The sequence below is a fragment of the Octopus sinensis genome, linkage group LG12, assembly GCF_006345805.1.
Source record: "Octopus sinensis linkage group LG12, ASM634580v1, whole genome shotgun sequence".
Classification (NCBI taxonomy): Eukaryota; Metazoa; Mollusca; class Cephalopoda; order Octopoda; family Octopodidae; genus Octopus; species Octopus sinensis.
This window is the reverse complement of record NC_043008.1, coordinates 52,413,550-52,441,422: the sequence shown is the minus strand read 5'-3', so window position 1 is coordinate 52,441,422 and position 27,873 is coordinate 52,413,550. Positions and strand designations below refer to the sequence as shown.

At 36.7% G+C, this 27,873-nt stretch overlaps 1 protein-coding gene across 1 annotated transcript; it reads left to right on the top strand.

Annotated features, from left to right (window-relative positions):
- Positions 1-7,521: 7,521 nt before the first annotated feature.
- On the top strand, positions 7,522-23,184 carry LOC115217866 (perilipin-2). Its single transcript, XM_029787579.2, has 10 exons — positions 7,522-7,677; positions 13,128-13,375; positions 15,321-15,403; positions 16,113-16,169; positions 16,766-17,021; positions 18,129-18,283; positions 19,841-19,975; positions 21,418-21,579; positions 21,936-22,046; positions 22,398-23,184. The coding sequence occupies exons 2-10, from the start codon at positions 13,153-13,155 to the stop codon at positions 22,488-22,490; spliced, it is 1,275 nt and encodes a 424-aa protein (XP_029643439.1). The 5' UTR covers positions 7,522-7,677; positions 13,128-13,152; the 3' UTR covers positions 22,491-23,184.
- Positions 23,185-27,873: the final 4,689 nt, after the last annotated feature.

The window sequence follows — 27,873 nt, the reverse complement described above, 5'->3', positions numbered from 1 at the left end:
GCCTACATTAGAAACAATTGTTAGTACCCACTAGAGTGATAGACTGGTTGGACCAAAAGGCCTTGTGGTATTTGTTTTGGCTCTTTGTATTCTGAGTCCAAATCCTGTTAAAGTCAACTATATTTTTCATCTTTCAGAGATGATAAAATAGAATATCAGTCAATGTAGGTGACTAACTCCCTTCCTTCAACACTGCTGGCTTTGTAGCTTAAAAACTATTATCATTAGCATGTCCAGATCACTGAAGAAGTACAATGAGGGATTTAGTAAATAACTTTGTCGTCATTAATTGGTGTCTGGAATGTAAATTAACATGAAATTTTGATAGGTTTTAATTTAGAATCCTTTATCTCTTTTCTTGCCATATTTCTGTTGAAATGCACTGATTTTGTGTCAGTCAGTTATGAAAATAAAGAATTTGGTAAAATAACTGCTGTTATTAAGCTGGTGTCTGGAAGATAAATTAATACGAAATTTCATTGGAAAGTTTTTATTTAAATAAATTAAACAGTTTTGTTACCATATTTCTGTTGAAATGCTGTTTTGTTTCAATAAATTTTTAAAATAATGAAGAATTTAATAAAATAACTAAGCTGATACCTGGAACGTAAATAATCGTGAAATTTCAATGAAAGGTTTTAATCTAGATCACTTAAAAAAGGCAATTTATATCATTGAATTAGGTGTGGTTTCAGACAGGTTGGCCTCAAACAGGTTAAACAACAATGGTATAGCAAGAGGTTGAATGACTAATCGAACAATTAGTCACACCTGTCAAGGAATAATCATCACTTCTCACATGACAATCATACCATTGATGGTATGTGTAATCATTAAAGGCGGCGAGCTGGCAGAATCGTTAGCACACCGGGCGAAATGCTTAGCGGCATTTCGTCTGCTGCTACGTTCTGAGTTCAAATTCCGCCAAGGTCGACTTTGCATTTCATCCTTTCGGGGTCAATTAAATAAGTACAAGTTATGCACTGGGGTCGATATAATCGACTTAATCCCTTTGTCTGTCCTTGTTTGTCCCCTCTGTGTTTAGCCCCTTGTGGGTAGTAAAGAAATGTGGAGGCGCAATGACCCAGTGGTTAGGGCAGCGGACTTGCGGTCATAGGATCGCGGTTTCGATTCCCAGACCGGGCGTTGTGAGTGTTTATTGAGCGAAAACACCTAAAGCTCCACGAGGCTCCGGCAGGGGATGGTGGTGATCCCTGCTGTACTCTTTCACCACAACTTTCTCTCACTCTTACTTCCTGTTTCTGTTGTACCTGTATTTCAAAGAGCCGGCCTTGTCACTCTCTGTGTCACGCTGAATATCCCCGAGAACTTCGTTAAGGGTACATGTGTCTGTGGAGTGCTCAGCCACTTACACGTTAATTTCACGAGCAGGCTGTTCCGTTGATTCGGATCAACCGGAACCCTCATCGTCGTAACCGATGGAGTGCTTCCATCCAGTAAAGAAATGGGTATGTGTAATCATTGTTCACTCAGGGGTGACCTGGGGTTAAACGACAACCTCCAAGAGTAAAAATTCAGACACTACTTGTCTATAAATAAAGAACATCTCATGCGCATGCTGACACAGACGCACGTACAATAGAGCAAAACAAGGCTGAGAGGGCAAACTACATCTTTTCCTCCTACTTCAGTCTAAACTTTAGTATTTAATTAATCTATTTTTGGGACAACAACCTTGATAAATCTGATCAAACATCAGATTAAACAGAGAAATACTTGACACAGAAATATTTGAAGTTAAAACTGATAGATAGTTCATTTATTTGTTTAAACACTGATAAATTAACTGCAAAAAAGCAAAAAAAAACAAAAAATACCGTATAATACATAAATACATACATATGTATGTATGTATGTATGTATGTATGCATGTATATATGCATGCATGCATGTATGTATGTATGTATGTATGTATGTATGTATGTATGTATGCATGCATGCATGCATGCATGTATGAATGTATGTATGTATGAATGTATGTATGTATGCATGCATGCATGCATGCATGTATGTATGTATGTATGTATGTATGAATGTATGTATGTATGTATGTATGTATGCATGCATGCATGCATGCATGTATGTATGTATGTATGTATGTGTATGTGTGTGTATGCATGCAAGCATGTATGTATGTATGTATGTATCATCATCATCATCCTCATCATCATTTAGCGTCCGTTTTCCATGCTAGCATGGGTTGGACGGTTTAACTGGGGTTTGTGAAGCCGGGAGGCTTCATCAGGCCCAGTCAGATTTGGCAGTGTTTCTACGTATGTATGTATGTATTTCTATGTATGTATGTATGTATGTATGTATGTATGTATGTATGTATGTATGCATGTAAGCATGTATGTATGTATGTATGTATGTGTGTGTGTATATGTATGTGTGTGTGTGTATGTATGTATATGTGTGTGTATGTATGTATGTATATATGTGTGTGTATGTATATGTATGTATGTATATGTATGTGTGTGTGTATGTATGTATAGAAGGTGTCCATAAATTACTTTTACAATATAAAAAAATAGGAAAAAAAGAAAATGAAAAATAAGGCTAACTCAGCGGAATTTATTGGAAAACATTGGCAATAAAGTTTTATTAGAAACATTGGAGAACTTTCACATGGGCTCCATTTGAGTCAAAGAAGTTGATTGATGAATCTCAGCTTTAACAGATACAATAAACTGTGGAACATGTAAATATAATTTATGAACAACCTGCATCCATATGTATATGAATGTATGTATAGGTTTGCTCCAAAGTTGTATACATACCTTAACAGCTGATAACTCATTAAATTTTCATTTCTTTTTTAGAATTAACCCATTAGGAATAATTAAGGGAACAAAACAAAACTTTCAACAGAGGAAATTTATCCTAAAGTAGTTCTATTGGAAATTTCAAAACAAGCCAAAGAAAGCTTAGGTAAGAGTTTCAAACAGATCCACTTATGTCAGTAGCCATTACTGAAATTACAGATAGGTTTAAAGCAGATGGAACTATTTAAAATGTGCACAATAAATGTTACAGGAGTCATTAACATACCCGCCAAAAAGGGTACTGGAAATATATTGCCAGAGTTAATGTAAATTTGTGCAGCGAGTGATGAGACAAGAATTTCAAAATCTAGCATCCTTCATATTTTTAAAGTCTGTCATTGCAAAAATTACATTCCAAGGACTGTCCACGCACTCGTGGAAGATGATTTGGGATGAAGATTGGAGCTTTGAAAATGATACTTGACAACTTGCTCACTTTCCAACAAAAATTGTTTGGAGTGATGGGAGAAAAATCGCATATTACAGCAAAACATCATATTAATTTTACCAGGAGTTACATATGGCACAACTTTTCATCAAAAAGATTAACCTTACTATTATAGGCACAAGGCCTGAAATTTTAGGGGAGGAGGTTAGTTGATTACATGGACCCCAGTGTGGAATTGGTACTTATTTCATTGACCCCAAAAAAGGGAAAGGCAAAGTCGACCTCAGCAGAATTTCTTTGGTCTTGTAAATCAGTACCAGAAATAACTTGATCTAGTCTCATCTTCTGCAGGGGCAGTCTGAGCGATTGGTCAATCAGGCATTGCCCGAAGGCTCGGAGCTTTGAGGGGCTCCACACTCTACATGTTAACTCTCTTTGATATCAATGCTAAGGGGCCCCATGAACAGTTATGTCCGGGGCCCTTAATTCTCTCAGTCAGCCTTTGATCTTCTGTTTTTGTTTCTTCCAAGAGTTCTGCTGTGAACTTTAGTCTTTTACTTATTTCAGTCACTAAACTATGGCCATGCTTTTTTACCAAACCGCTAAATTAGAGGAACGTAAATAAACCAATATCGGTTAAGTAGTGATGGAAGACACGCACATACGTGCGTATATGCGTACCATACGTACACTAGTGTAGCTAGGGGGCGGTAGGGCTGGCACTCTCAGGTCTGCTGTAGGCAATATATGTTTTTTCTGGGGTCCTGAAGCGACAAACGGTAGGGCCGCCTAAGGTGGCACACACTTTAGCTACGCTAGTGCATACATACATACATGTACGATGGGATTCTTTCAGTTTCCGTCTACCAAATCCATTCAAAAACCTTTGTTTGGCCCGTACCTATGGTAAAAGAAACTTACTCAAGGCGCTGTGCAGTGAGACTGAACCCGGAATCATGTTGTTGGAAAGCAAACTTCTTAACCACACATATTTCCATAAGAACAACTGAAATCGGTTCAATGACAACATTCAATCTCGATTTACTTATTTATTTATTTAACGTCCCTTTTTCTTGCTCATGCTAGCATGGATTGGCCGGGGATTTGTAGATGGTAGTATTTTATGACTGGCTGCTCTTCCTGATACCAAAGAATTTCTTTGTATTCCACTCGTTTTCGAAAATGTAGTGTGACCGGTCGTAATGTTAACAAAGAGTTATAAATATTACATAATTGCTTTACTCAGTGAATATACACACGTCTTGTTGTATACTCACTGTTGTAAAAACATGAGCAGGTTGAGATTTCCAGAGCCTCAACGTTTTGAGAAAGAAATGCTGGGTATAATAGAGATTAAGGCATGGTTTATAGGAGTGGACACTCACAAGAGTGGGGCGAGAAAGAGGGAGAGACGGGTAGGAATGCCATTTCATTCTCATTTCATTTATATTCATAACTAGCAGTATCGCCCGGGAAATAACTATATAAGCATTTTTAGAAAGTTATAGCCACAAAATAGCAAAAAAAATACATTAAAAATGGAAAAAAAATTATGGTAAATTTTTTTTTAAATCGTTGACTCATCGTAGACATTTTTAGAGAGTTACTTCCCTTATATAATAGCGAAAAAATGCATTAAAATGGAAAAAAATGATGGTAATTTTTTTTTTAATCGTAGATTCATCATAGACGCGCGCTAATACCCAGAAGGGCTCAATATGAATCACGACTATAAGATACCCGCTTTTGGTTAAACTGCACCACAAAATGTAGGAGTAGTTAGGAATCTAAATCGTAGGAGACAGACACTCACACAACTTCACTTTTATATATAAAGATGTATTCGTTATACGTTTTTATGTACCCCATGTATTGTTTTATATTTCGTTATTGCCCACAAGGGGCTAAACATAGAGGGGACAAACAAGGACAGACAAACGGATTAAGCCGGTTATATCGACCCCAGTGCGTAACTGGGGTTTAATTTATTGACCCCGAAAGGATGAAAGGCAAAGTCGACCTCGGCAGAATTTGATCTCAGAACGTAACGGCAGGCGAAATACCTATTTCTTTACTACTCACAAGGGGCTAAACACAGAGGGGACAAACAAATGGATTAAGCTGATTATATCGACCCCAGTGCGTAACTGGTATTTAATTTATCGACCCCGAAAGGATGAAAGGCAAAGTCGACCTCGGCGGAATTTGAACTCAGAACGTAACGGCAGACGAAATGCTGCTAGGTATTTTGCCCAGCGTACTAACGTTTCTGCCAGCTCGCCGCCTTCAATACCCCATGTTTTGTTTTGTCTGTTCTTGTGGTGTCCCCTCTTTATAAAGCCCATGTGCCTAAATAAAAGAAAAAGAGAAAGAGGGAGATAGATAGATAGATAGAGAGAGAGAGAGAGAGAGAGAGAGAGAGAGAGAGAGAGAGAGAGAGAGATAAATGAATTTAGAACGCCTTAAGTGTAGGGGAGACAAGCAGTGCTGTCTTAACGCATACGCACACCGAGCAGTTACCTAGGGACCCCCCACGAGTCTAAGAAACTTAACTCTGACCTACGTATGCTGTAGCTTTTTGTCAATGAATGCATTTGGGACCAGAGCATTGATTTGTCCGGGGACTCATAATTCTGCTAAGATTGTCCCGGGAATAAGGGGACAGCCATCTCTCTCTCTCTTATACACATGAAGTAAATAGTTCGTTTTCTCTTACCTATTTATAATTGAGATTGCAGCACGGAATTTTGTCAGTGAACAGGTCGCGGTCTCAAAGCGACGAAAATATTTTGGCAAATTGAATTAAAATGTTAGAATGAATTTAACGGTTTTTGTGTGTTTTAAATGGCTTATAAACACCTTCCACGCTGCAATTATTTATAATTTCCTTTCGATCTTCGTCGATCACCTCGTTTCTTTCCCTTCTGCTATTGATATGGCTCGTTGTCCTATTGTCCTGATCTCGTTTCCCGTTAACTCTTTATTAGCCCTCCTTCTGTTAGTAACCCCAGAATCAGTCTTTAAATTTGTAGAACTAAGATGATTATCAATTAATTCAACAATAAAGGATAGTTTTCTTTCGGAATCTCAATGTTTCTCATCACAAAAAGTCAAAAGGATATTTAAATTAGTTAAAATGATAATGAGCTTACTGTAAAAAAGTGCTAAGGTACACTATAACTCGTTAGAAAAGGTTAAAAGTGGGGTCAGTAAAATAAACATAAGTCAAATGAAATCTTGAAGAACAAGCGTTGTCATGTATCGGCCAGACTATCGGATGTTGTTATACCCCGCTGGTTACAATGCGCTTCCAATCCTTTCTTGATTGGGCCCTTCTTTTCCATCTTGATCCGAATCATGTGACTGAATCGTCTTCTCATTGTCGTGGAGGGGTGTTTTGGCACATCAAGAGTGGTGTTGATGAATTTCGGAAAAGAGAATTTTTTAAAGAATGAACGGTCCTGGCAGTTAACAACTGACGCAGGTTGACCAACTCTGATCTAGCAGACCTGTGATCAAAGGATTTTAACCATGACTGTCTTAATTTCTATTTTAGATTTGTATCTTTTAAGACTCTTAGGAGGTTTGGCTGCTATTTTTAGTAGGCCAAGCGACCATTCAGAGCGCCCTTGCTAGCTCGTCTCCAACTTAGTATAAAGTTGGTGGCTGCAAATGACCAAACAAACATTTGTGGAAAAAAATGTATATGTCAAAACACACCTGGTTGGATAAATTTTTTTGAGGATTTAACAATAAATCTGAAAGCCATTCCCATTCTATTCAATAAAAAGAAGAAAAATGTCTTATTTCTCTTCCTATCAATTGATTGTGTTTTTCTTTACTTTATTTTCTTTTTAAGATGACCTCGGGGAAATGGGAGAAATCCTGTCGAGGTCAACCTTTCCTTTTATCCTTCCGGGGCCGATAAAAATGGAACACCTGTCAAGTACTGGGTCAATGTTCTCGACTGTATTCTTCCCAAATCTAAGGCCTCGTGCCTCTACATTAGAACCTTGTGTTTCTTGTTTGTCTATCAGTTTCATTTACCTAGTCTGCTCACCCGTTTAATCGATCGTATTTCCAGTCAAGTCTGTCTTCGTCCTGTTATCATAAACTTTGTACCACAACCTCTTCAAAATTGAACGAAACTGCTCTTAACAAATTTATAATCTCTCTGACTAGATCAAACCAACGTAGGAATTTTATCAAAATGACGCATATTCCACGCGGTCGTCCCCTTTTTTGACCTTGCTTCTCGAATTGTCAAAAATTAAGAACAGAGGATATTGACGTCATTTACAGTTAATAAACTAAACAGGAGGAAACTAGTATAAAAGAGCCGTCGGCAGATCTTCAGTGCCATAGCGTAATAAGTCAGACTACAGAGAAGGTGTTGTCTCACTAAGAAGACCTTTACCAAACTATTGAACTTGATTGATTACAGTAAGTTTATTATGTTTGACAAGAACAGCTTTTATTTCTTCTATATTTTATGTCTATTTACAATACCTAGTTATAGTAATAACTTGGTATACTTATAGTTTTGCCATCAAAACTTTGTAATTTCATTAACAGTTGGAAAGTTTGTTTTTTTTCTTTTCGTAACAAATTTAACATTAATCAAACTATTGTTAATAATTAGTTGTTTTGTTACTCTTAAGCAATATTTAATGCAGTGGGCATTAAAAGAAGCTGACTTTTAAAAAATCCCGTTTATACTAAAGTTTTAACAACTATAGACGAATATATAGGTGTATATTTTTATAAATACGATTTTTTTTTTCAAAATATTTTTGGCATTAAGCTTCATGTTAATTTATTTAATCTATTTATATTATTGCATCTTTATTTACTCAAATTCCTGGATGGTATGAATTGAACTGATCTAAACACCGTTAAATATCTTGCCTCTGTCCTACCGCTTCTGTTATATGTATATATATATTTTTTTAGATATTTGCTTCTGTATGTAATTAAAAAAATAACATTGGGATGAAAGTAAAGAATCTGCACACCTGTGTTTAGGGTTTTTTGTTACGCAGAAGACGGGTGGTGTACTTATTCACCTCCACCAATATTAATTTTAATTGTTAATATTAAAATAAATGTTTAACAGCCTGTAATTTCAACTCTAGGTTTCGTTGACGTAACTTGAGTTCTACCCTCGACTTACTACGTTCGATCCCCACCGCTTCACATGAGATGTTTTTATTCCTATCAACTTCATCATTCGGGAGGTGGGAAATTACTTCTAATTCTGTATTTTCCCATATAAATAATATACTCAGAAAGTTACGAAGTTAACTGATCCAGACACACCTCCCAAATAGTTTACAAAACACACGAAACTTCAGCTTGCAAATCAATGAAAAAGTTAAACTTACTCATTCTACGAAGTTTAAATCTATAATAATGGTCACTTTTTTTTAATTTTTAACGTGACAGCACTAACGTAAAATGCAGAAAGTTGAAATATAAGTTATTTTATTTTTTATTTGGTTAAAAAAGAAAAAAAACCCAGCCTGGCGCACCCAATGTTTTGCAACTTCAAAACACTAGCCTTGTAATTTCGACAGCCGTGCCGAATTTTAGCAGCAGTTAAAATAGTCAGGCGCTTTCATCATCCTCATAATTATTAAATGCGAATGGTTATTTCATCAGACTACGCCGAGGGCAACTTTGGAGTCGATGAAATGACTAGCAATTAAGCACTGGGGTCGATGTACTCGACTATCCTCTTCCTTTATTACAGAAAGGATTGGTTATATTTCGGGACGGTCATTTTTTTTCTTTTCCCAAATAAACACACGCACTATATATTTATTCTTCACTCGTTTATTACTGTTCCTTTGTCCGGAAAGCTTTTGTCACACATCTGTGACCTCTTCAGCGACACCTTCCGCCCTTGTGTATGCTCCTGCTCCGCTAAGTCTCTCCTGCTCCTGGAGCAGGAGTTTACACGAGGACGGAAAGTGTCGCTGAAGAGGTCACAGATGTGTGACGAAAGATTTCCGGACAGAGGACATCAGTTAAAATAAGAACAGGAATGAAGAACGAATATAGTGCGAGTGCTTTATTTTACTTTTTTGTTTGGGAGCGGGGGGGGGGGGGGAACTATTATAATGCAACTACTATATTGAAAGTTGTTTTAGAATCCGTTTGCCGTCTCGTATGTATAATATAGAGAAAAAGTTAACAGGTTTTATCAAATGTTTTACTTTTGAAGGTGGGTCCAGTGGGTTGTGAATTCTAATTTCAATAGCAGATATATCGACGGCGTCTTTTAACATACAACTTATGAAAGTTAACCAATTCAGGAATTTTTTTTTCTTTTTTTCTCATATTCGTTTAGAGCAAGTTGTTTTACACCTATTACACTATTTTTCTTTTGTTTCTTGGCTCTGGTGAGGCGACTCGGAACATTCACGATGTGAATTTTCCGAGGCCTCTCCCCCACCCACCCCTTTCACGAGCGCGCATTTTTTTTTTTCTTTTTTCGTATTCATTTAGAGGAAGTTGTTTTACACATATTACACTATTTTTCTTTTGTTTTTAGGCTCGGGTCAAATGCTTTAGTTTAACCGATTTTTTTTTTCTAACCCGTTGTTTCAATATTTCTTTATTGTCCTGTATGCGGGTCCGTCCGTCCGTCCGTCCCTCCTACTACTTGTCCGATAGAGGGTAGATCTTCGACTAAGCCAGTGGTTCTCAAACTCTTTCAGGTTGGCCACCCAGGCCACATTCCTAGCACACCCTCCACCCACGCACCTCTACAAACACGGACCACTTTCTCCAGCAAATTCAAAACCACTGTATTCCACAAAACAACCTAATTTACACATTTTGTTGTTTTTACATCCATCGCTCCACTTTTCTTAACCGCCCTCATGCCTGGATCTTTCTACCGATCTCAAGGGGGTCCGCCCTGCCCACTTTGGGAACCACTGCACTATATAAACCTTTTTAAGGTGGTGTCCCAGCATATCCACAATTTAATGACTGAAACCACTGAAAGATACTTCAAAGGAATGGCCCCAACCTTTCGGACAGCAAGCGCCTGAGATAATTATATGAAGGACATAAATTAACATTGATTTATTAAATTAACATAAATTAACATTGAAGGGAAAAACTTCCTATGAGATATTTGCACCATTATGATTGCTATCGAATGTGCCATAAGCTTTTCTCGCATCGTTTGGATTAATTAAATGATTTAAATGTGCTGCGTAATGAGCCATCTCTTTGTGCATTATTATAGAATGACAAAGTATTTGGTGTTCCCCACAAAAAAGCGTAATTCTTTGGAACGTGTTCGTTTTAAATAGCGTTGATTACAATGTACAGAGCGGTTTTGTCACCCCCAACTTTTTTGCAATTCTTCAGTTTTGACTTAACGAAAAATTTCAGATTTACTTTGAGCATGCTTTTGAAGAATCCTCGCTTTAGATGCTTAAAACATGGATCTGAAAATATTTTCAAAAGTCAAAATTATTGGGGTGGGGTGAGGAACAAACTCTCCCACCAACCCTTGTGATTTTTTTTTTTTACTCGATCGTAATCTACTCTTGAAATTACTAATCCGTAAAAAAGAAAAAAAGGTGTTGGCACCCCAGATGATATCTGTTCTTGTATTCTTTTACTCATTTCTGTCATTTGACTGTGGATATGCTGGAGCACCGCCTTTAGTTGAGCAAATTGACCCCTGGACTTGTTCTTTGTAAACCTAGTACTTAGCGGTTCGGCAAAGGGGACCGATAGACTGTTACGGGAACGCACACACACACACACACACACACACAATGGTCTTCTTTCAGTTTCCGTCTACCAAATCCACCCACAAGGCGTTGGTTAACCCGAGGCTATAGTAGAAGACACTTACCCAAGGTGCCACACAGTGGAACTGAACCCGAAACCACGTTGTTGGTAAGCAAGCTTCTTACCACACACCCACTCATGCACCTGAACATTTATAATTTTTTCCTTTTCTCGCTCCCCGCCTTTTTTTTTTTCTTCTTTTCTTTAAATAAAATGTGTCAAAGTTTGGAGAGGAGATTGTCTGTGCGAGTAGGATTGACTGTGAGAACTACAACGGAAACATCCACTCTCAGTTGTTTCAAAATGTCATGTTTTGACATGAAATCTCACTCTAGTCCAACTACAAAGTATTTAGACTGTTGTTGTTAATATATTCTCCATATTTTGACAATCTTTACCTTTTTTTTTTTTTTTTTTTTTTTTAACAGATCAGGGCAAGACTTCGCCCCCCCCCCCTCAACCACTCTCCTTTAAACATTTTTTCAACACCACCCCCTCTTTTCGGCTACGGGGAATACGAATCTGCAAAAAAAATTTGGCAAAATTCGGCATTTTTAAATTACCACCCCCAACCCGAATTACCTTCATTTTGTTTTTACTTTTTTCAGATTTTTTTTTTTTTTTTCTTTTGTGGGAAAATATGATTCGGAAAAATAAAATTGGGGAGAAAATGGGGAGTGGGGCCGGACGGAAATCTTTCCCAGATCAGTTTTAATTTGTTTCTTATTCGAAACATTAAAAAAAAAAAAAAATCAAAACCTAAAAGTAACTATAATCTCTGAAGGAAACTAATTTTAGGTTATCTTGTCATTAGACTGTGGCCATGCTGGAGCACTAACTTCACTTTTAGTCGAATGAATCGACCCCCCAGTGCTTTATTTTATTTTTTTTTGTAAAGCCTTGTCCTTATTCTAGCGATCCCGTTTGCCGATCAAAGTTATGGGGATGTAAACCTACCAACACTGGTTGCCAAGCGGTGGTGACCACACACACAGAGGGTTTCTTTCAGTTTCCATCTACCAAATTCACTCACAAGGCTTTTGTTAGTCTGAGGCTATAGCAGAAGACACTTGCCCTGGGTGTCACACCGTAGGAATGAACCATGTGATTGGGGGTGGGGAGCTTATCACAGTCACACTTTTTTTTTTTTTTTGTCTGAAGTGAAACATTTTTGACCATTTTTATTCAATACTAATTTCTTCCTTCGGATGTACGTATTATATTCTTTCTTTTATATACGCACATATATTTATTCTATCGGTACGTCCGTTGTTGTCGACGATGACCAAGGATATCGCATGGGAGAAGACAAGACACAGTGTGTTCCAACTGTGACCAACCAGTTGATGTGTGCTCGATGGTTCGGCCGCAGGTCGGACGGACAAACGCATGTGCGAACCCACACATTATCCATTCGCAACACTTTGTTTGGCCTGAGTTTATTGCAGTAGACATTTATCTAAGGTACCACATCGTGGGACCGAACACGCTTCTCTATGGTGGGGAAGCGACCTTGTTAACAACATAGCCACGCCTGCACTTATTTTGAAATGGTGGTTTTGAGATACTTTTACTAGTTAGTTTAAGAAAGGACACACCGTGTCAGCAAGAGGTAATGATAGGTTTCTCCCTATATTTCTGACTGTTTTTATTAATGTCTTTTATTTTAATGATCATTATTTGTCACTCACGTCACTGAGATTATAGTGTATGTGAAGTGTTATTATCGTTTTGCTGTAATCTAGCTGCGAGAGATATCTCGTTTGTGAAGCAAGCGTTCCCTTTCCATCACACACAGCTATTATTACAAAGTTATGCCTACTATTCCCATACTAGCAATTTACTAAACACGTTTACACGCAATTACACAATACACAGAACAAAATGTAATCATTGTTATTAAACGAAAGTTAAATCCTTTAGAAAGTGAAAATTAATTGTCAGAGGATTAAATAACCTTCCAGGGCTATACAGGTGTTCCATAAACACTTCAATCGTTGATGGTTAATCTTGACCTTTTATTTAATTTTTTTTATGTAACTTCGTTTTTTTAACGTTTACTTTATTTATTCTAGGACTTTTAATCAGCAAAGATCTAACATGGAACACGAGCAAAGCAACAACGAAGAGACACAAGTCCAGTTCGTGAAGCGTTTTTCTTCAATCCCAGTCATTGAAAGTACATGGACTCAACTATCTGCATATTATAACAAAGCCAAGGAGTACAACACATTGGTGAAGTATGCCTTTGATAAAGCTGAAAGTGGAGCAAAAACTGTTCTGAATACTGCTCAACCAGTTCTGGATAAATATCAACCTCAGAGTAAGTTTGTATTTTATATTGCTGACTATGAAAATTATATAGTAATGTGGCAAATCGAACAAGGAATAATTTAGTGCTTTATGGTGAATCTTCATACCTGCTATGTTAGGAAACTTGACTAAGATTCACTGGTTTCTTTACATAAGCATTACACTGTGTACTAAACAAAAACGTGACTTTCAATAAAATGGTTTAAAACTAGGTCCTGTATGAAGGAATATGTCTGTGGGGCCTGGGAAAATTGTGGTGGTGGTAGTGCTGGGATTCAAATTTTTTTTATAGTGGTAGATGGAATTGTGAAAATGGTTGTCAATAATGTACTTATTCATACTTAGTACAAAGTTACTGGTTGATGATTTTGTATTAAATAATTGTGATAGAATATTTAAACTTAAGTTGGTTTTTTTCCAACTACCAGTGGGACCTGGGGTGGGTGGAAATATGTTGGGGAAACCTTGCTCTGATGTAAGGTAAGTGGGGTTCTATGTGATTTCTAATTGTTTTGTGTATTTGCAAGGCTGTGTGATTAAGGTTGCCTCTAGGCCCTATGGTTTTAGGTTTAGTCCCACTATAAATAGGTTCCAGCAATAACAGCCCAGGGCTGAACAAAACCTTGTCAGTGGATTTTTTTTTTTTTTTAAATACATATTCAGCTGTTTCTAAGCTGCATTCTCCTTCCTCTTTTACTCGTTTTAGTCATTTGACTGTGGCCATGCTGGAGCACCGCCTTTAGTCGAACAAATCGACCCTAGGACTTATTCTTTGTAAGCCTAGTACTTATTTACGGTCTCTTTTGTCGAACTGCTAAGTTATGGGGATGTAAACACATCAGCATCGGTTGTCAAGTGATGTTGGGGGAACACACACACGTACGTACACACACACGTACGTACACACACACGTACGTACACACACACGTACGTACACACACACGTACGTACACACACACGTACGTACACACACACGTACGTACGTACACACGTACGTACGTACACACACGCACACGTACGTACACACACACACACACACACACGCACGTACACGTGCACGTGCACGCACGCACGTACACACACGCACACACACGCGCGCGCGCGTTTTCCAGTTTGAGCTCTTGAGCTGTGGCCATGCTGGGGCACCGCCATATATATATATATATATATATATATATATATACATACACGACGGGCTTCTTTCAGTTTCCGTCTACCAAATCGACTCAAGGCATTGGTCAGCCCAAGGTGCCACCCAGTGGGACTGAACCCCGAACCATATGGTTGATAAGCAAGCTACTTACCACACAGCTACTCCTGTGCCTGTTAATAACCGTTATGCTTTTTAAGCTGGATGCTGTTATCTCAAAGGATTTTTTATTCTATGCAGTTTTGAAAGTGCAAAACTATCAGATGACTTGTCAACAATCTTTTATGTATGTAACAGCTGTGAGGTTAAGAACTTCACTTTCTGTTTCCGGGTTCAGTCTTATTCTACAGCATATAGGACAAATGACTGCTATTATAACTCTGGCCCAACCAAAGCTTTGTAAGTGAAAACTGAAAGAAGCTTCTCATGAGTGTGATATATGTATATAATGTTCCAATTCCCAGACTAGGTGGTGTATTGTCCTCCACCATTGCTGGCTACTGCTGTTGGTGTGTTTGACCCCGTAACCTAGCAGTTTGGTAAAAGAGACTGGATAAGTATCAGTCTGGGATCAATTCATTTGATTGAAAATTCAAAGCGAAGCACTACCTGATCTGGATTCTCACCTGTTCTACAATGTCATTCTAAAAATATATACAGTCACACCATCAAAATTTTGAAGCTATCGGATAATGTATGACTAATTCAAAACAGTGTAAATAAGCAACACATTTGACAAAATAATCTGAATGCCGAAAGGTTAACCTCTGCACAGTTTTGATACTGATTTCATTTGTTCTTTCAGTTAACGCTGCTGATAACTTTGCATGCAACCAACTTGATAAACTGGAGGAGAAGTGTCCTGCCATCAAAAAGACTCCTCAGCAAGTAAGTTGATCACTGTTTGAATGTGTTGTGTGGACGCCCCCAGACGATGGAGTAGGTTAGCCCAATACAAAGATATAGAGGGAGAAGCCTAGATGTCGAGGTCAGAATAGCAGCTGAAGTAGACTAGAACAGAGCAGTGTCAAGTTGAGTAGTAGAGGCATCCGAACGTGCGACATAACAGAATGATGAAAAGCTTCCTTTGCAATCATGAAGGCCAAGGTTCAAGCCTCCTGTGCATCACACTGGAATACTTTCAAGTTTACTGAATCTTGAGTAAAAGTAGAAGAAACTGTAGAAGCCATTCACGTGCACTGTACATGTAACTTAATAGGCTTTGTCTCTGTCCTGCTGATTCTACTTGAGGATTATGTTAACATGAGTATTTGGAATACTCAGCCAGCTACATACTATGTTGTTCAGTTGATTGAACAACTAGGACATCTTCATTTTTATCGCCTATTTTACCATTCTTACATAGTGGAGGCATGTGGTTTAGTGGATAGGGTGTTGCACTCATGAAACAATAAAATAATACCAGGTTTAGCTAAGTACTGGGTTTGTGATGGATTAAACCCTTGAAAAGGTGGTGCTCCAGCATGGTCACAGATTAGTGACTGAAACCAGTATAAGAATTTTTTTTCTATCATTTCTCTGTGAGAGGAACTGTTTATTATATATAATGCTATTATGTTATGTTATATTTTAACAGATTGTCACTGACAGCAAAGAGATGTGCTCCAATCTAGTGCAGCCTGCAGTTGATAAGGTAAAGTCAGTTTAGCCAAATCTTCCATAAGTCTTAATAATAGAATTTTGCTTTCTAAGTCTGAATTTTTCTTATAGTATTGGTTGAACATCTATTGATTAAATTCATATTGCTAATTAACCCTTTTGATATCAACCTATCTGAGACAGTACTTGATGTCTACAAATATCCTTGTTTTAACCCTTTAGTATTCAGAGTACTCTGTGAAATGTAATGCTTAATTTATTTACAATGGTTTGAATTCATTGTACATTATCTTGTGGCTTTGGGAACTCCATGTGATTATTTTTTTTCGAATGACATTGTAGGGTAGGTGTGAGAGGTCAAATCTGTTTAGTTTGAACATAAAACAGAATGTTTTAGCTGGTTTAAATGCTAAAGGGTTAAAATGGTCTAAAACTTTCTTTGAAAATATAAAATTTTGTTCCAAACATCACATGTGAAATTTAACCTGAATATATGAATGGAAACCATTTAATGATAAATAAATATAGCTAAAACGTAGCAATAACACCTCCTACAAAAAAAATTGTAATTTGCTGATTTAAAAAAATTTTTTTTTTTTTTTTTAATCTTTAAATTTGAATATTTTAAAGGTCAATGCTGTGAAACAATTTGGGGACACAACTGTGGACAACATCAAGTATTTCAGTTCTTTGGAAAACAGCAAGGAATATGGCATTAAACAGGTGCTTCGTGCTTCCAACTACACTTACAGCCAGCTGCAGTGGCTGCTTCAAACTGATTATGGTCAGCAACTGTTACACCAGGTGGAGGTTTATTTAACCTATTCTGAAGATGCTCTTGATAAATATCTGCCTGTTGTTGATGGTTCTGAGGAACCAGGCAAAGGTAACCACAAAAAGCATACATTATATTAATTAAATTATGCAAGCTGTATAAAAGTGAAATCTTGTGTTCATTGGATTAAAATTAAGGGTTTCTCTTCCATCTGCTCATCTCCTTATATAACTTAGCAAATACACTTAATCATAGCTGTGTCAGTTAAAGCCATGTTAAATACTATGGAATCTGGTGAAGACTTCAAGAATGGGTACCAGATCACTTGGCCATGTCACTGAACTAGACTGGTGTCTTGTCCATGGGTGATTTTTCTTGTCTCGCACCATGACTCTAGAGACCTTTCCGCAATTTATAGTCGAAGTATTTTCCATCATGGCATAGGTTGGATGGTTTGACAGGAGCTGGTGAGGCTAGGAGCCACACCAGGCTCCATTGTCCGTTTTGGCTTGGTGTTAAGTGATGAAATAAATGTGGGTGGGGGGAAGGTCCCTTGTAGAGATCCTTGTAAAGCTTTTGTTTAACCCCTAGATATAGCAGTAAAATGTCATTGTTTTAACATTCACTTTCCCATGTTATTAAAGCAGATTTTCTTTGGCCAGATGCCTGTCTTGCCAATCCCCACCTGTTTCCAAGCAGGGTAATATTTCCCTAAGGTTGGACACTGTCTTCATGGAAGATAAATGCCAACAGCTGTATAACAGGAATGTCAAGACATTCCACTCACTAGGTTTTGTTTAACTTGGGTCTATAATAGGAGACACTTGCTGAAGGTGCCATGCAGTAGAACCAAATCTCAGACCATGTACAACACGAGACTTGCAAATGGATGAGAGCTGACCAAATAAAATCTGCCTCAAGTTTCATCTGACCCATGCAGACATTGAAAAGTGCATGTTAAAACTGACATTGATGGAAAGATGCTTGTCTTCTCTCAAAACTTTTAAAGAAATAGGTTTCCTTGCATGTTTCCTTGGCAACACAGTTGCTGTAAAAAAAATTCCTTAGGTCTCTGTCTGAAATTGTTTTCAATCTGCAGGGGCTGGAAACTTTGACTTAAACACAGTCAAGACTCTTAATTTTCCCACTTGCTTATTGTTTTTTTTTTTTCCACTGCTCCAATTTCATTAGTTATATGATGATTCTTTGTGTCTCCAGAACTGGAAACCTCTAAAGAAGCCTCCTTAGCTCGTGTTGGCAACATTTCTCTGAAGCTCAAGAAACGTGTCTATGCAAAAGCAATGAAAGAATTGGAAAGTGCACAGACTCATTCCAAGGAAGCCCTGAACAAATTAATTGCATCTTATGCTCTTGTAAGTATTTCTCCTTATGGTTAATTTCATTAGTAATATTCATTTCTAGCATTTAAACTGGCTGTATCTGGCTCAAATTTTCATGTTTCAAAGTGGCTAGATCTGGCCTTTCATACCTTCCCTACAATGTCATTCTGAAAATACACAATCACATTGAAATCTCGGACAATGCATGATTAATTCAAAACAATGTCAACAAACTAGTATTATACATTTGACAGAATAATCTGAATGCTAAGGGATTAATATCAAGAATAGTTATCTGATCATCTAGGTATGCTACTTCAGTAAACTATTGCCCTGTACCAGGGAAAATTTCTTCACTCCATGCGGTTTTATATTTGATAGCGTTTCCTTGGAGAAAAATGACATAAAGCTGCTGCTTAAGTCGAAGATGGAGCAGTGAAATGTGTTCAAGATAAACAGCACCAGACAATGCATTATCACAGCAATCCCTAAAAACCTACTCCGTATACAGTTAGTAGGACTGGAACCTGAAATTATTTGTCCAGAATAAAGTCTGGGCTGCAAATGTAAATTCTTACAAAATTGGTCTTTTGTCCAAGAATGAATGAATATTGTGGGTGTATGCACTAGGCACTCAACTGTTTGGATTCTTTTGTCATGGTTCCTCCTAGATTGTGAATAATTCCCACAGCAGTATGGATATAACACATTCTTCTGGAATATAAGTCTGAAGCCTTGTAATAATGGAAAATGTGCAAGATGTATAAAAGGTGTAGTTAATTCATTGAGGGTAAAATTTGGTACCTTATTTAACATGTCTTGATACCAACCCACTCAAGACTCTTTGATACCAACACACTCAAAACTGATCCTGATTCTATAGTGCAAACTTATTAGTTAAAATGATCAATATTGTGACTTTGCATTGAAATTTCATGTTCATTTGTTCCAAATATCTGCTTAACCTTTTTAATACCAACCCTTCTCAGACTGCCTCTAATTCTAGGATATAAACTTCTTGTTTAAAAGTGGTTTCTAAATAAAATCTTCCAAATCAAAATTTTATGTTCCAAACTTCAGCTTAATAATGAGTTATTTTACTAAATACTTAATTTGTGTCAGTTAATTTTGAAAATAATGAAATATATTTTAACAGAAATATGGTAATGAGTTAATGAATCATTTTAGTAAATTATTTTCAAAATTAAAACAAATGGAACATTTCAACACAAATGTGGTTTAAAAAAAAAACTGTAAAAGCAAAACGTTTGCAGGAATTTTGTTATATTAAAAAAAATGAAGATTTAAAGTAGATAATCATATAAAGCATCTGGTTCTTTTTAATAACATTTAGTCAAAGACACTGGTCTGATATTATTTATCTGCATGGCACTGCCATTCTAGTTTTGATTTCAACTGATAAAATTAAATACTTGCTTTTTTAACTGCATAATTTATGGTACAAAATATTTTTTATTAAACCCCTATCAAATTCTTTTGAAAATCAATTAAAATGGGCAGTTTTTTCTTGTTAGAAAATAGTATAAAGTTGTTTAGAGAAGTTATCAGACATTTTAAATTGATTTGCAGATCGAGACATTGCAACAGAATATTGGTTCTTCTCAAGAAAAGATCCAAAATGTTAAGGAAAAAGTTATGGCAACATGGAAGGAAGTCATGAGTGAAGAAGACCCATATGCAGGAAAATCCTTTAATGAAAAAACTGTAAGCATATTCCTACATTTTTAGACACCTATATCTTGACTAATTAGAGTAATTTTGTAATAATTAAAAAAAAAAAAAAGTTTGATATGGAATTTGTCGAAAGTAATCTATCATAATGATTTTCGTTTCTGTTATTCAAATGGAATACAAAACTGGAACTAATTTAGTGTTTAGTCTTGTCCCAGAGAAGGCTAACACAATTGTCCACATTGTTCAAGACTGTTATTCTAAATATTACCAAGTGACTTTGTACAAACTTATGATACTCCATGGGCTCAGACAGTTTTTAAGTTAAGCTGTTGTATCTGTATGAGTTAGGGTCGAACATGTCACAGGCCTGGGTAAGCATTTTTGTGAAAGCTGTAGTCACCTATGCATACAAGTCTTCTCTCCATGTCAGTGTTGTTGAAGAGACAAGCCTGTAACTTTAGGTCCACTACAGCTTAGTACCAGTGATATCACAGGTGTTGCCATTCTAAAGAAAAATGTGGGAACAGATATTGCAAAGCGTCTTGTATGACATTCTAACAGTTTTGCTAGTCCATTACCTTCTTTTTTATCGACCCTGAAAGGATGAAAGACAAGATTGATTTTGGCAAGATTTTAACTCTGAACACAAAGAATAAATACCATAAGACCATTCTAGCAAATGCTCTGGTAACTCTGTCAATTCAGCATCTTTTTGTCACCAAAGAACTTTGTGAAATAATTGTCATTAAGTGTTTGGAACGTAAATTAATAGATTTTTATGGCAGTTTTTTCTTAAGATTAAAACAGTTTGTATCGGAACCAGGAATAGTTTTTGACAGGTTTATATCAAAAGGGTTAATGTCAATGAGGTAAACATAACTTTTACATAAGTAAATTTTGCTCTGGGGTGATAAGAAGCTTGCCACCCAACCCTGTGGTTCCAGGTTCAGTTCTACTGCACAACACCTTGTGCAAGTCTCTATTATAGCCCTAGGGTGACCAAAACCTTTGTGGATTTGGTAAATGAACACTTTTTGTTTCCCCTCACATCAGTTGAGAACAAGTGTTAGTGTGTTTATGTCCACCTAACTTATAAGTACAAAGCTTAAAAATAAGTACTGAGATAAATTGACTAAACCCTTCAACACAGTGCCCCAGTATGGCCACTGTCCAAAGACTGAAACACGAGAACAGATAGGATTACACTCTAACCCAGTGCTTTTCAACCTTTTTGCTGGAGCGGAACCCCAAGGAAACATTCCACTGGCTCGAGGAACCCCTGCGCAATAATTTAATTGTCTTATGCACACATATCTGCACAAGAGAATTCAAAATTACTGTCGATTTTTAGCAGTTTTGTAACTTCTTGCGTAACCCCTGGAATGTACTGGCGGAACCCTAAGGTTCTGCAGAACCCTGGTTGAAAACCACTGCTCTAACGTCTTGGATTTTCTTTTTCTTTTGTTTTGCAGAACAATGAAATAGCCATTACTTTGGCTCGCCATGTTGCAAAGCAAGCGCAAGAAACCATTCATCTTATTTCGTCCAACTTACCAGAAACTCCAGATATTGTTAAGCAACTCATGAAAGAGTCTCAACAATACAGTCAGAACCTCTACACAACGATACAGAATGTAAGTTATTTCACCAATTGGATATTTGCCTTATTGTTATAGTTCATGTCCGAGTTTGATGCCTGGTGGTGTGTTGTCCTTGAGCAAGACCATTTACTCCAGTCCACTCAACTAGCAAAAATGAGTAGTGCTTGTATTTTAAAGAGCCAGCCTTGTCACATTGTGTCTTACTGAATTGCATGTCTGTGGAGTACTCTGCCACTTGCATGTTAATTTCATAAGAGGCTGTTCTGTTTGATCAGATCAATTGGGTACAGTTTGTTATAACCAGTAATGCCAATTACAGTTTGTGCAATTTTCTGAAATTGAAAGAACTTCAAACTTGAATCTAATTTTATTTTATTGTACTGTTTCAGACTGAATCCATCAAAGATATTTCTTCAACACTGTACCACAAAACAACAGAGTCCCTTCTTGGTTTACAACAAATATTCCAGACTTTACTGAAAACACCTTTATCTTACATAGTAAGTAAACTCTTAACCCTTCTGTTACCATATTTGTTGAAATATGCTGTCTTTGTTTCAATTAATTTTGAAAATCATTAAGCTGTTATCTGGAACATAACATGAAATTTTGGAAGATTTTTTAGGTCACTTTTAAATAAGAAATTTGTATTCTAGAATCGGGGTGAAGTCGCAGAAGGGTTGGTATCAAAAGGGTTAAACAAAGGAAAAATTTGAAATTGGAACAAGCAACAGTGCTTGACTAATCTCATTGTTCTTTTGGTGCCAATAGGGGCTGTAATTTTCATGCTAAACCTTAATTTTTTTAATGAATTCAAAATCAAACACGGTTACATTTTTTCTTTAATCTAGACATCACTTCCAAAATCTGAAGAAATTGAGATGACACCTGTAAATCCTTCCTCACCTGAAGAAACAAAAACTGAAGAATCATCTACAAAATAAACAAATTAATAAAATCCATTTTCTTTTTTGTCTGTGGCAGATGTGAAAATGGTAGAAATGGAATTGGGGGGAAAAACATTCACTCTGAAACCAGTTTGCCCTTTTCTCAATGTTATATTGTTTAAACTTTTTGTCATAAACAATTCTACAGGGTGATTAACACGTCTCTTCTTACCAGTTAAATACTATATAAAATTCTTACAATTGTGTTTATATATTTAGTAATTAATTAATCTCGTCAAAAGATAATGGTCATTGTCCTAAAAGAAAAAAAAGCCTGCTCTAATGATAGTTCTGGTTGTCTGGACATCCTGAGTCCAAATGATCATGGTGATACAAGTATTTGACTATATAAACAGCAGAGCAAATAGACTTGCTATCCTGGAATCCCAGAATCATGGCAGTCATTGTGGTCCAAGGGGGGTGGAGGGTAATGAATGTAGTTCCGGTAGTTAATAGCAATGATGATGAGTTGGGAGGGATTAGAAGATGAAACTTTCAATAAGAAACTTGATTGAGCTCAGTTGTGAACCAGTTTATAAATGCTAAAAGGATTTGTAAATTACCCTGTAGTTTTAGTCTTTCTTCTACCTAATTATACTTTTTCATGAGCAATTAGTTAAGATTATACTTAATAAAATATAATATAACACTGCTATCATTTTATACAAATAAAAGCTATTTTGTTACTGTATTTCTTCTTCAGTTATTTTTTGTAACATTTGAATAGTTTTCATAATGTATTATTGCTTATATATATATATAATATATATATATACATATATATATATATATAACTAAATTAAATTAAATTGGAGATAAAACCACTATTAGGCAAATCAGTGAAAAACATAAACCAAAACATAGAAATAAAATTCAAAATTTAAATATATTTTGTATATTATATATAATTTAAATTTTATATATTTTGTATATCATATTAATTAATTTTATTTCTCTGTTTTGGTTTGTTTTTCACTGCTTGATTTGCCTAATAGTGGTTTTATCGCCTAATTTAATTTATACTGTAAAATTAGATTTAATCCTAAATCTAATTTTCCCTGTAAGTTTGGATTTACTCCCTTATATATCATCATCGTTTAGCATCCGCTTTCCATGCTAGCATGGGTTGGACGGTGCAACTGGGGTCTGGGAAGCCAGAAGGCTGCACCAGGCCCAGTCTGATCTGGCAATGTTTCTACGGCTGGATGCCCTTCCTAACGCCAACCACTCCATGAGTGTAGTGGGTGCTTTTTACGTGCCAGACGAGGCTGGCAAACGGCCACAATTGGAGGGTGCTTTTTACGTGCCACCAGCATCTCCTGTTGTTACATACTGTAACTGCAAAATCATTTTATTTTCTGATTTTGGCATTTCTTAGTTAAATCTGATTGTACAATTCACAAGATGGCAATTGCTAAGTTGAATGTGTCCTGGTTTTATTAATTTCATTTTCCATGATTGATAATTCAATGGGGCATACTCTCTTCAGCTGGAGCTCTATCTTTCTCTCACTAAACCTTCACTTGTTTCCAAGAGAGATAATTTCCCAGTCTACCATACAATAACCAGCCTGAACATGTGGAAGACTGGAGGCAAACTATTAATGATCCTTTTGCTTACAAAGATTGTACATGCCAAGAAGCCTAGACATGCTTTTGCAACATTGACTTTGGATAGGCCAAAGCCTTGTCAATGAAATTAATTGGACAAAAACTCTTTGTAGAAGTAGAAATGGTCGGTGAATCGGAGCATGAACAAAAATACCTTGAAGTATTTAGCCCTGTGTAAAGCAGAAAGCAGGCTGAATCTATTAGCAGGCTGGGTAAAATGTTTAGTGACATTTTGTGCATTCTTACACTAGGAATTCAGATTCCATTGAGGCCAAGTTTACCTTTTTTGTCCTTTAAGGGTCAAAGTACCAGTTGAACACTGGGGTTGATGTAATCGACTTATCCCTTCTCCTCCATACTGGCCTTAGGCTAAATATTTTCAAATATTTAGCCTGAGTAAGGTACCAAGTTAACAATTGTTGACATGCTTAGTGGCATTTCATCTGTCTTTATTTTGAGTTCAAATTCTGATGTTGACTATGCTTTTTATCCTTCTGGGGTCAATCAAATAAGGACCAGTTGGACACTGGGGGATGATGTAACTGACATACACCTGTCCCATTAATTGCTGGCCTTGTGTCAAAACTTGAAATCAATATTTAGTCTGAGTTATGTACCGTCTATACCAAAGGGGAAAATATTTAGTCTTAAGTACCATTCTAAATGATGTAAGGGGCAGGGTGTGTGAAAAACTAAGTTCAATTAAGCAAAACCCTTGAAAGCAGTTCCCTAGTATGGCCCACAAACTAAAAATAACTAAATAAAATACAGTGTTAAGCTGACCCAATGTATAGGAACTAAAGCCCCAAACTAAGACTAGAGATGAGGAAGAAATGTAGAAGTCTTGTGTCCTTGGAGTAATGAAAAAGAGGGACTTAAATACTAAGTATTTTAAGTTTAGCACCAAATCCGCTCTGATTCAGCAGACACTAATAAAAAGCTTTGCATCCACAACCTGCGAGCTGATGTCGACCATTCACCCCTCAAACACAGTTTTAAATTAAAACAGATAAGGTGTGATTTGGTTGCTATTTCCAGCACATTGAGAAATTGCAAAGAATCTTTATGTGGCATTTTGTTCTAGGTCTGTTTTTCTATGCTAGCATGGGTTGAATGAATACTTAGCAAGGCACTTCTACAGCCAGATGCTCTTCCTGTCACTTACTTTTCAAGTTAACCCTTTAGCATTTAAACCGGCCAGAAGTATTCTGCTTGCTTTATGTTCAAACTGGCCAGATCTGGTCTCTCACACCAACCCTACAATGTCATTTTAAAAATTAACAGCTACCTCATCAAAATCTCATAGCCAAAAGATAATGCATGATTAGTTCAAAACAATGTGGATAAAAAAGGATTAATTGTGGCAGAATAATGCAAACACTAAAGGGTTAAAGGATTTTTACATTCCACTTCCTTTCAAAAGTACAAGCTACAGAGGGATTTTGTCACAGCTTTTGCAAAGACACAGAATAGACTAACACATATAACGTGTCCAGCTTCTATAGTTTCTGTCTAATTCAATTCATAAGGCATTGTTTGGTCAAAGGCTGTGGTAGAAGATGCTTGCTCAAAGCGTTATGCTGAGAGATAGAGCTTGAAACCATCTGGTTACAAAGCTGTTATTAGCTGGTAGTACACTCTAAGTGCATCAGGTCACTGAGTTTTCTCCCTTGCAGTAACAGGAGGGGGGAATAAGTCTAAAGAAAATGCAATGTGCTAAAGATGAGGGGGGAAAAATCATTTTACTTGCCAATGCAAGTTATACTTTTGTTGCTATATCAGGAAATATAGCATATATATTCCAATAATTGTCCTTTCTACTTTAAGGACAAGGCCTGAAATTTTGGGGTAGAGAGCTCATGGATTACACTGAGTCCCAGAGTTCAGCTGGTACTTATTGCACTGACCAGGTCACTGAAGCAAAGTTTGAAGGAAATTAGTAAGTCATTTCCTTTGATTTTCTAGATAGAAACAAATAGGAAGTAACACTTACTTATCAAAGACAAATTCATCATTTTGCTATTACTATTTTCTATCTTTTATATTGACCCCCCCCCAAAAAAAAAGATGGATGATATGCCACTAAGCATTTTGTCTAGTGTGCAAACAATCCTGCCAGCATAATTAAACTTAAAATATTAGCAACCGAGATAGTATTAACCCTTTTGTTACTGTATTTATTTTGAGATGCTCTGTGTTTCTTTCAATTACTTTAAATATGATAAAGAATTTAGTAAAATAACTTAGTTATCATTAAGCTAATATTAGGAACATAAATTGTGACTAAGGTTTGGTGGAAGATTTACATTCAAAACTTATGAAAACAAGACATTTGTACTCAGAGCCAGAGCCGGTTTCAGTCGGGTTGGTATTGAAAGGGTTAATATCCTGTGAAAGAGATGAAAAGTGGAATGGCTATTGGGAAGTGACTGCAGATTTACGTGCGTGCCAGGGGTTCTTTCCCATCTCAGTTACGAAAAAACCGGACATTTTGATGTGGTGTGAAAGAAGGAAAGTTGTAAATCTAGTCGAGTAAACGGTTCCTTGTAAAGATAACACGGAGGCTGCTTGGGCTCGAAAGATTGACCATTATGTAAACCTCCTTGAGGAATGTGAAGATGAATGCTGGAAAGCAGAGCATTTTCCAATCGAAGTTGGATGTAGAGGGTTCGTTGGACACAGTGTGAGACGACTGTTGTTATCGATAGGCCTAACTCATCATAAAGTCAATATCACCATGACCGATATCCAAACTACAGTGGAGAAGGCTAGCCACTGGATTTGGTTAAAAAGAGATGATGAGCGATGGCTAGAAGAATATTGAGCTTTATTTGATAACCAGCTGATCTAGCAAGCAGGTCCTCATATCAGTGAGGGCCGGTGCAAATTGATGTTCATTGAGAGGTAGGCGCCAAAACGGCACTCATTCTCTCTTGATGACTTCATACACTTGCTGGCTTCCGGTATGCAGAGTTCTTGACTGGTAGCACTTGCATGTGCAAGTTGTTTGCAAGACATCGAGAAGTAATATTTATCTCCACTTAAACGTGGGTGTTCTGTTAGAACAAACTATACTGTGGTAGTTAACACGAGAGAAGCTCTCATATTGACTTCTGGTGCAACTTTTATCAAATTTCTTGGTACTTGAACAAAAAAAAATATATTTATTACCTTAAAGCAAAATTAAATAAAACACATTTTTCATTTTTGTTTTAAAACAGAACATTCTCCACGAGGGTTGATAACCATGGGTGACAAGCCATCCATAGAAAATAGGATTCCAAAGAATTGTTAATTATCTCTCTCTATATAAACGGCAGTTTGTCTGTGCGTGTTTCTGTGTGTCTGTTTGCTTGTACCCTCACCCTGACCACGGCTTTCAACCGATTCTGATGAAACTTGACACACACATAGCCCAATGTCATAATTCAAAACTAACGCAGCGAAAATTTTGAAAAGTTCCCCCAGTTCTGAAAAAAGTCGATAAATTCGACATGGGGTCGAGAATCAGAAACAATCTAGGGGACGCAACTCCACCTTTTTTAAATCTCAAAAAAAAATTTACCATAATTTTTTTCCCATTTTTTTGCTATTTTTTGGCTATAACTCTCTAAAAATGCTTTATAGTTATTTCCCTTACAAACCTGAGCAACGCCGGGCGATACTGCTAGTCAAATGATAAAACTAACTCTACAAGGTCTTGCTTAGCTTCAATAATAAGAATTAAGGTCAACTTTAAGCCTTTTGATGCCATATTTTTACTAAAGTCA

Excerpts from the sequence above, each read along its gene's own strand:
- LOC115217866 (XM_029787579.2), top strand. The coding sequence starts at position 13,153 with ATGGAACACGAGCAAAGCAACAACGAAGAGACACAAGTCCAGTTCGTG. Across the intron at positions 15,404-16,112 it reads TCAAAAAGACTCCTCAGCAA|ATTGTCACTGACAGCAAAGA; the intron begins GTAAGTTGATCA and ends ATATTTTAACAG. Across the intron at positions 19,976-21,417 it reads AATCCTTTAATGAAAAAACT|AACAATGAAATAGCCATTAC; the intron begins GTAAGCATATTC and ends TTTGTTTTGCAG.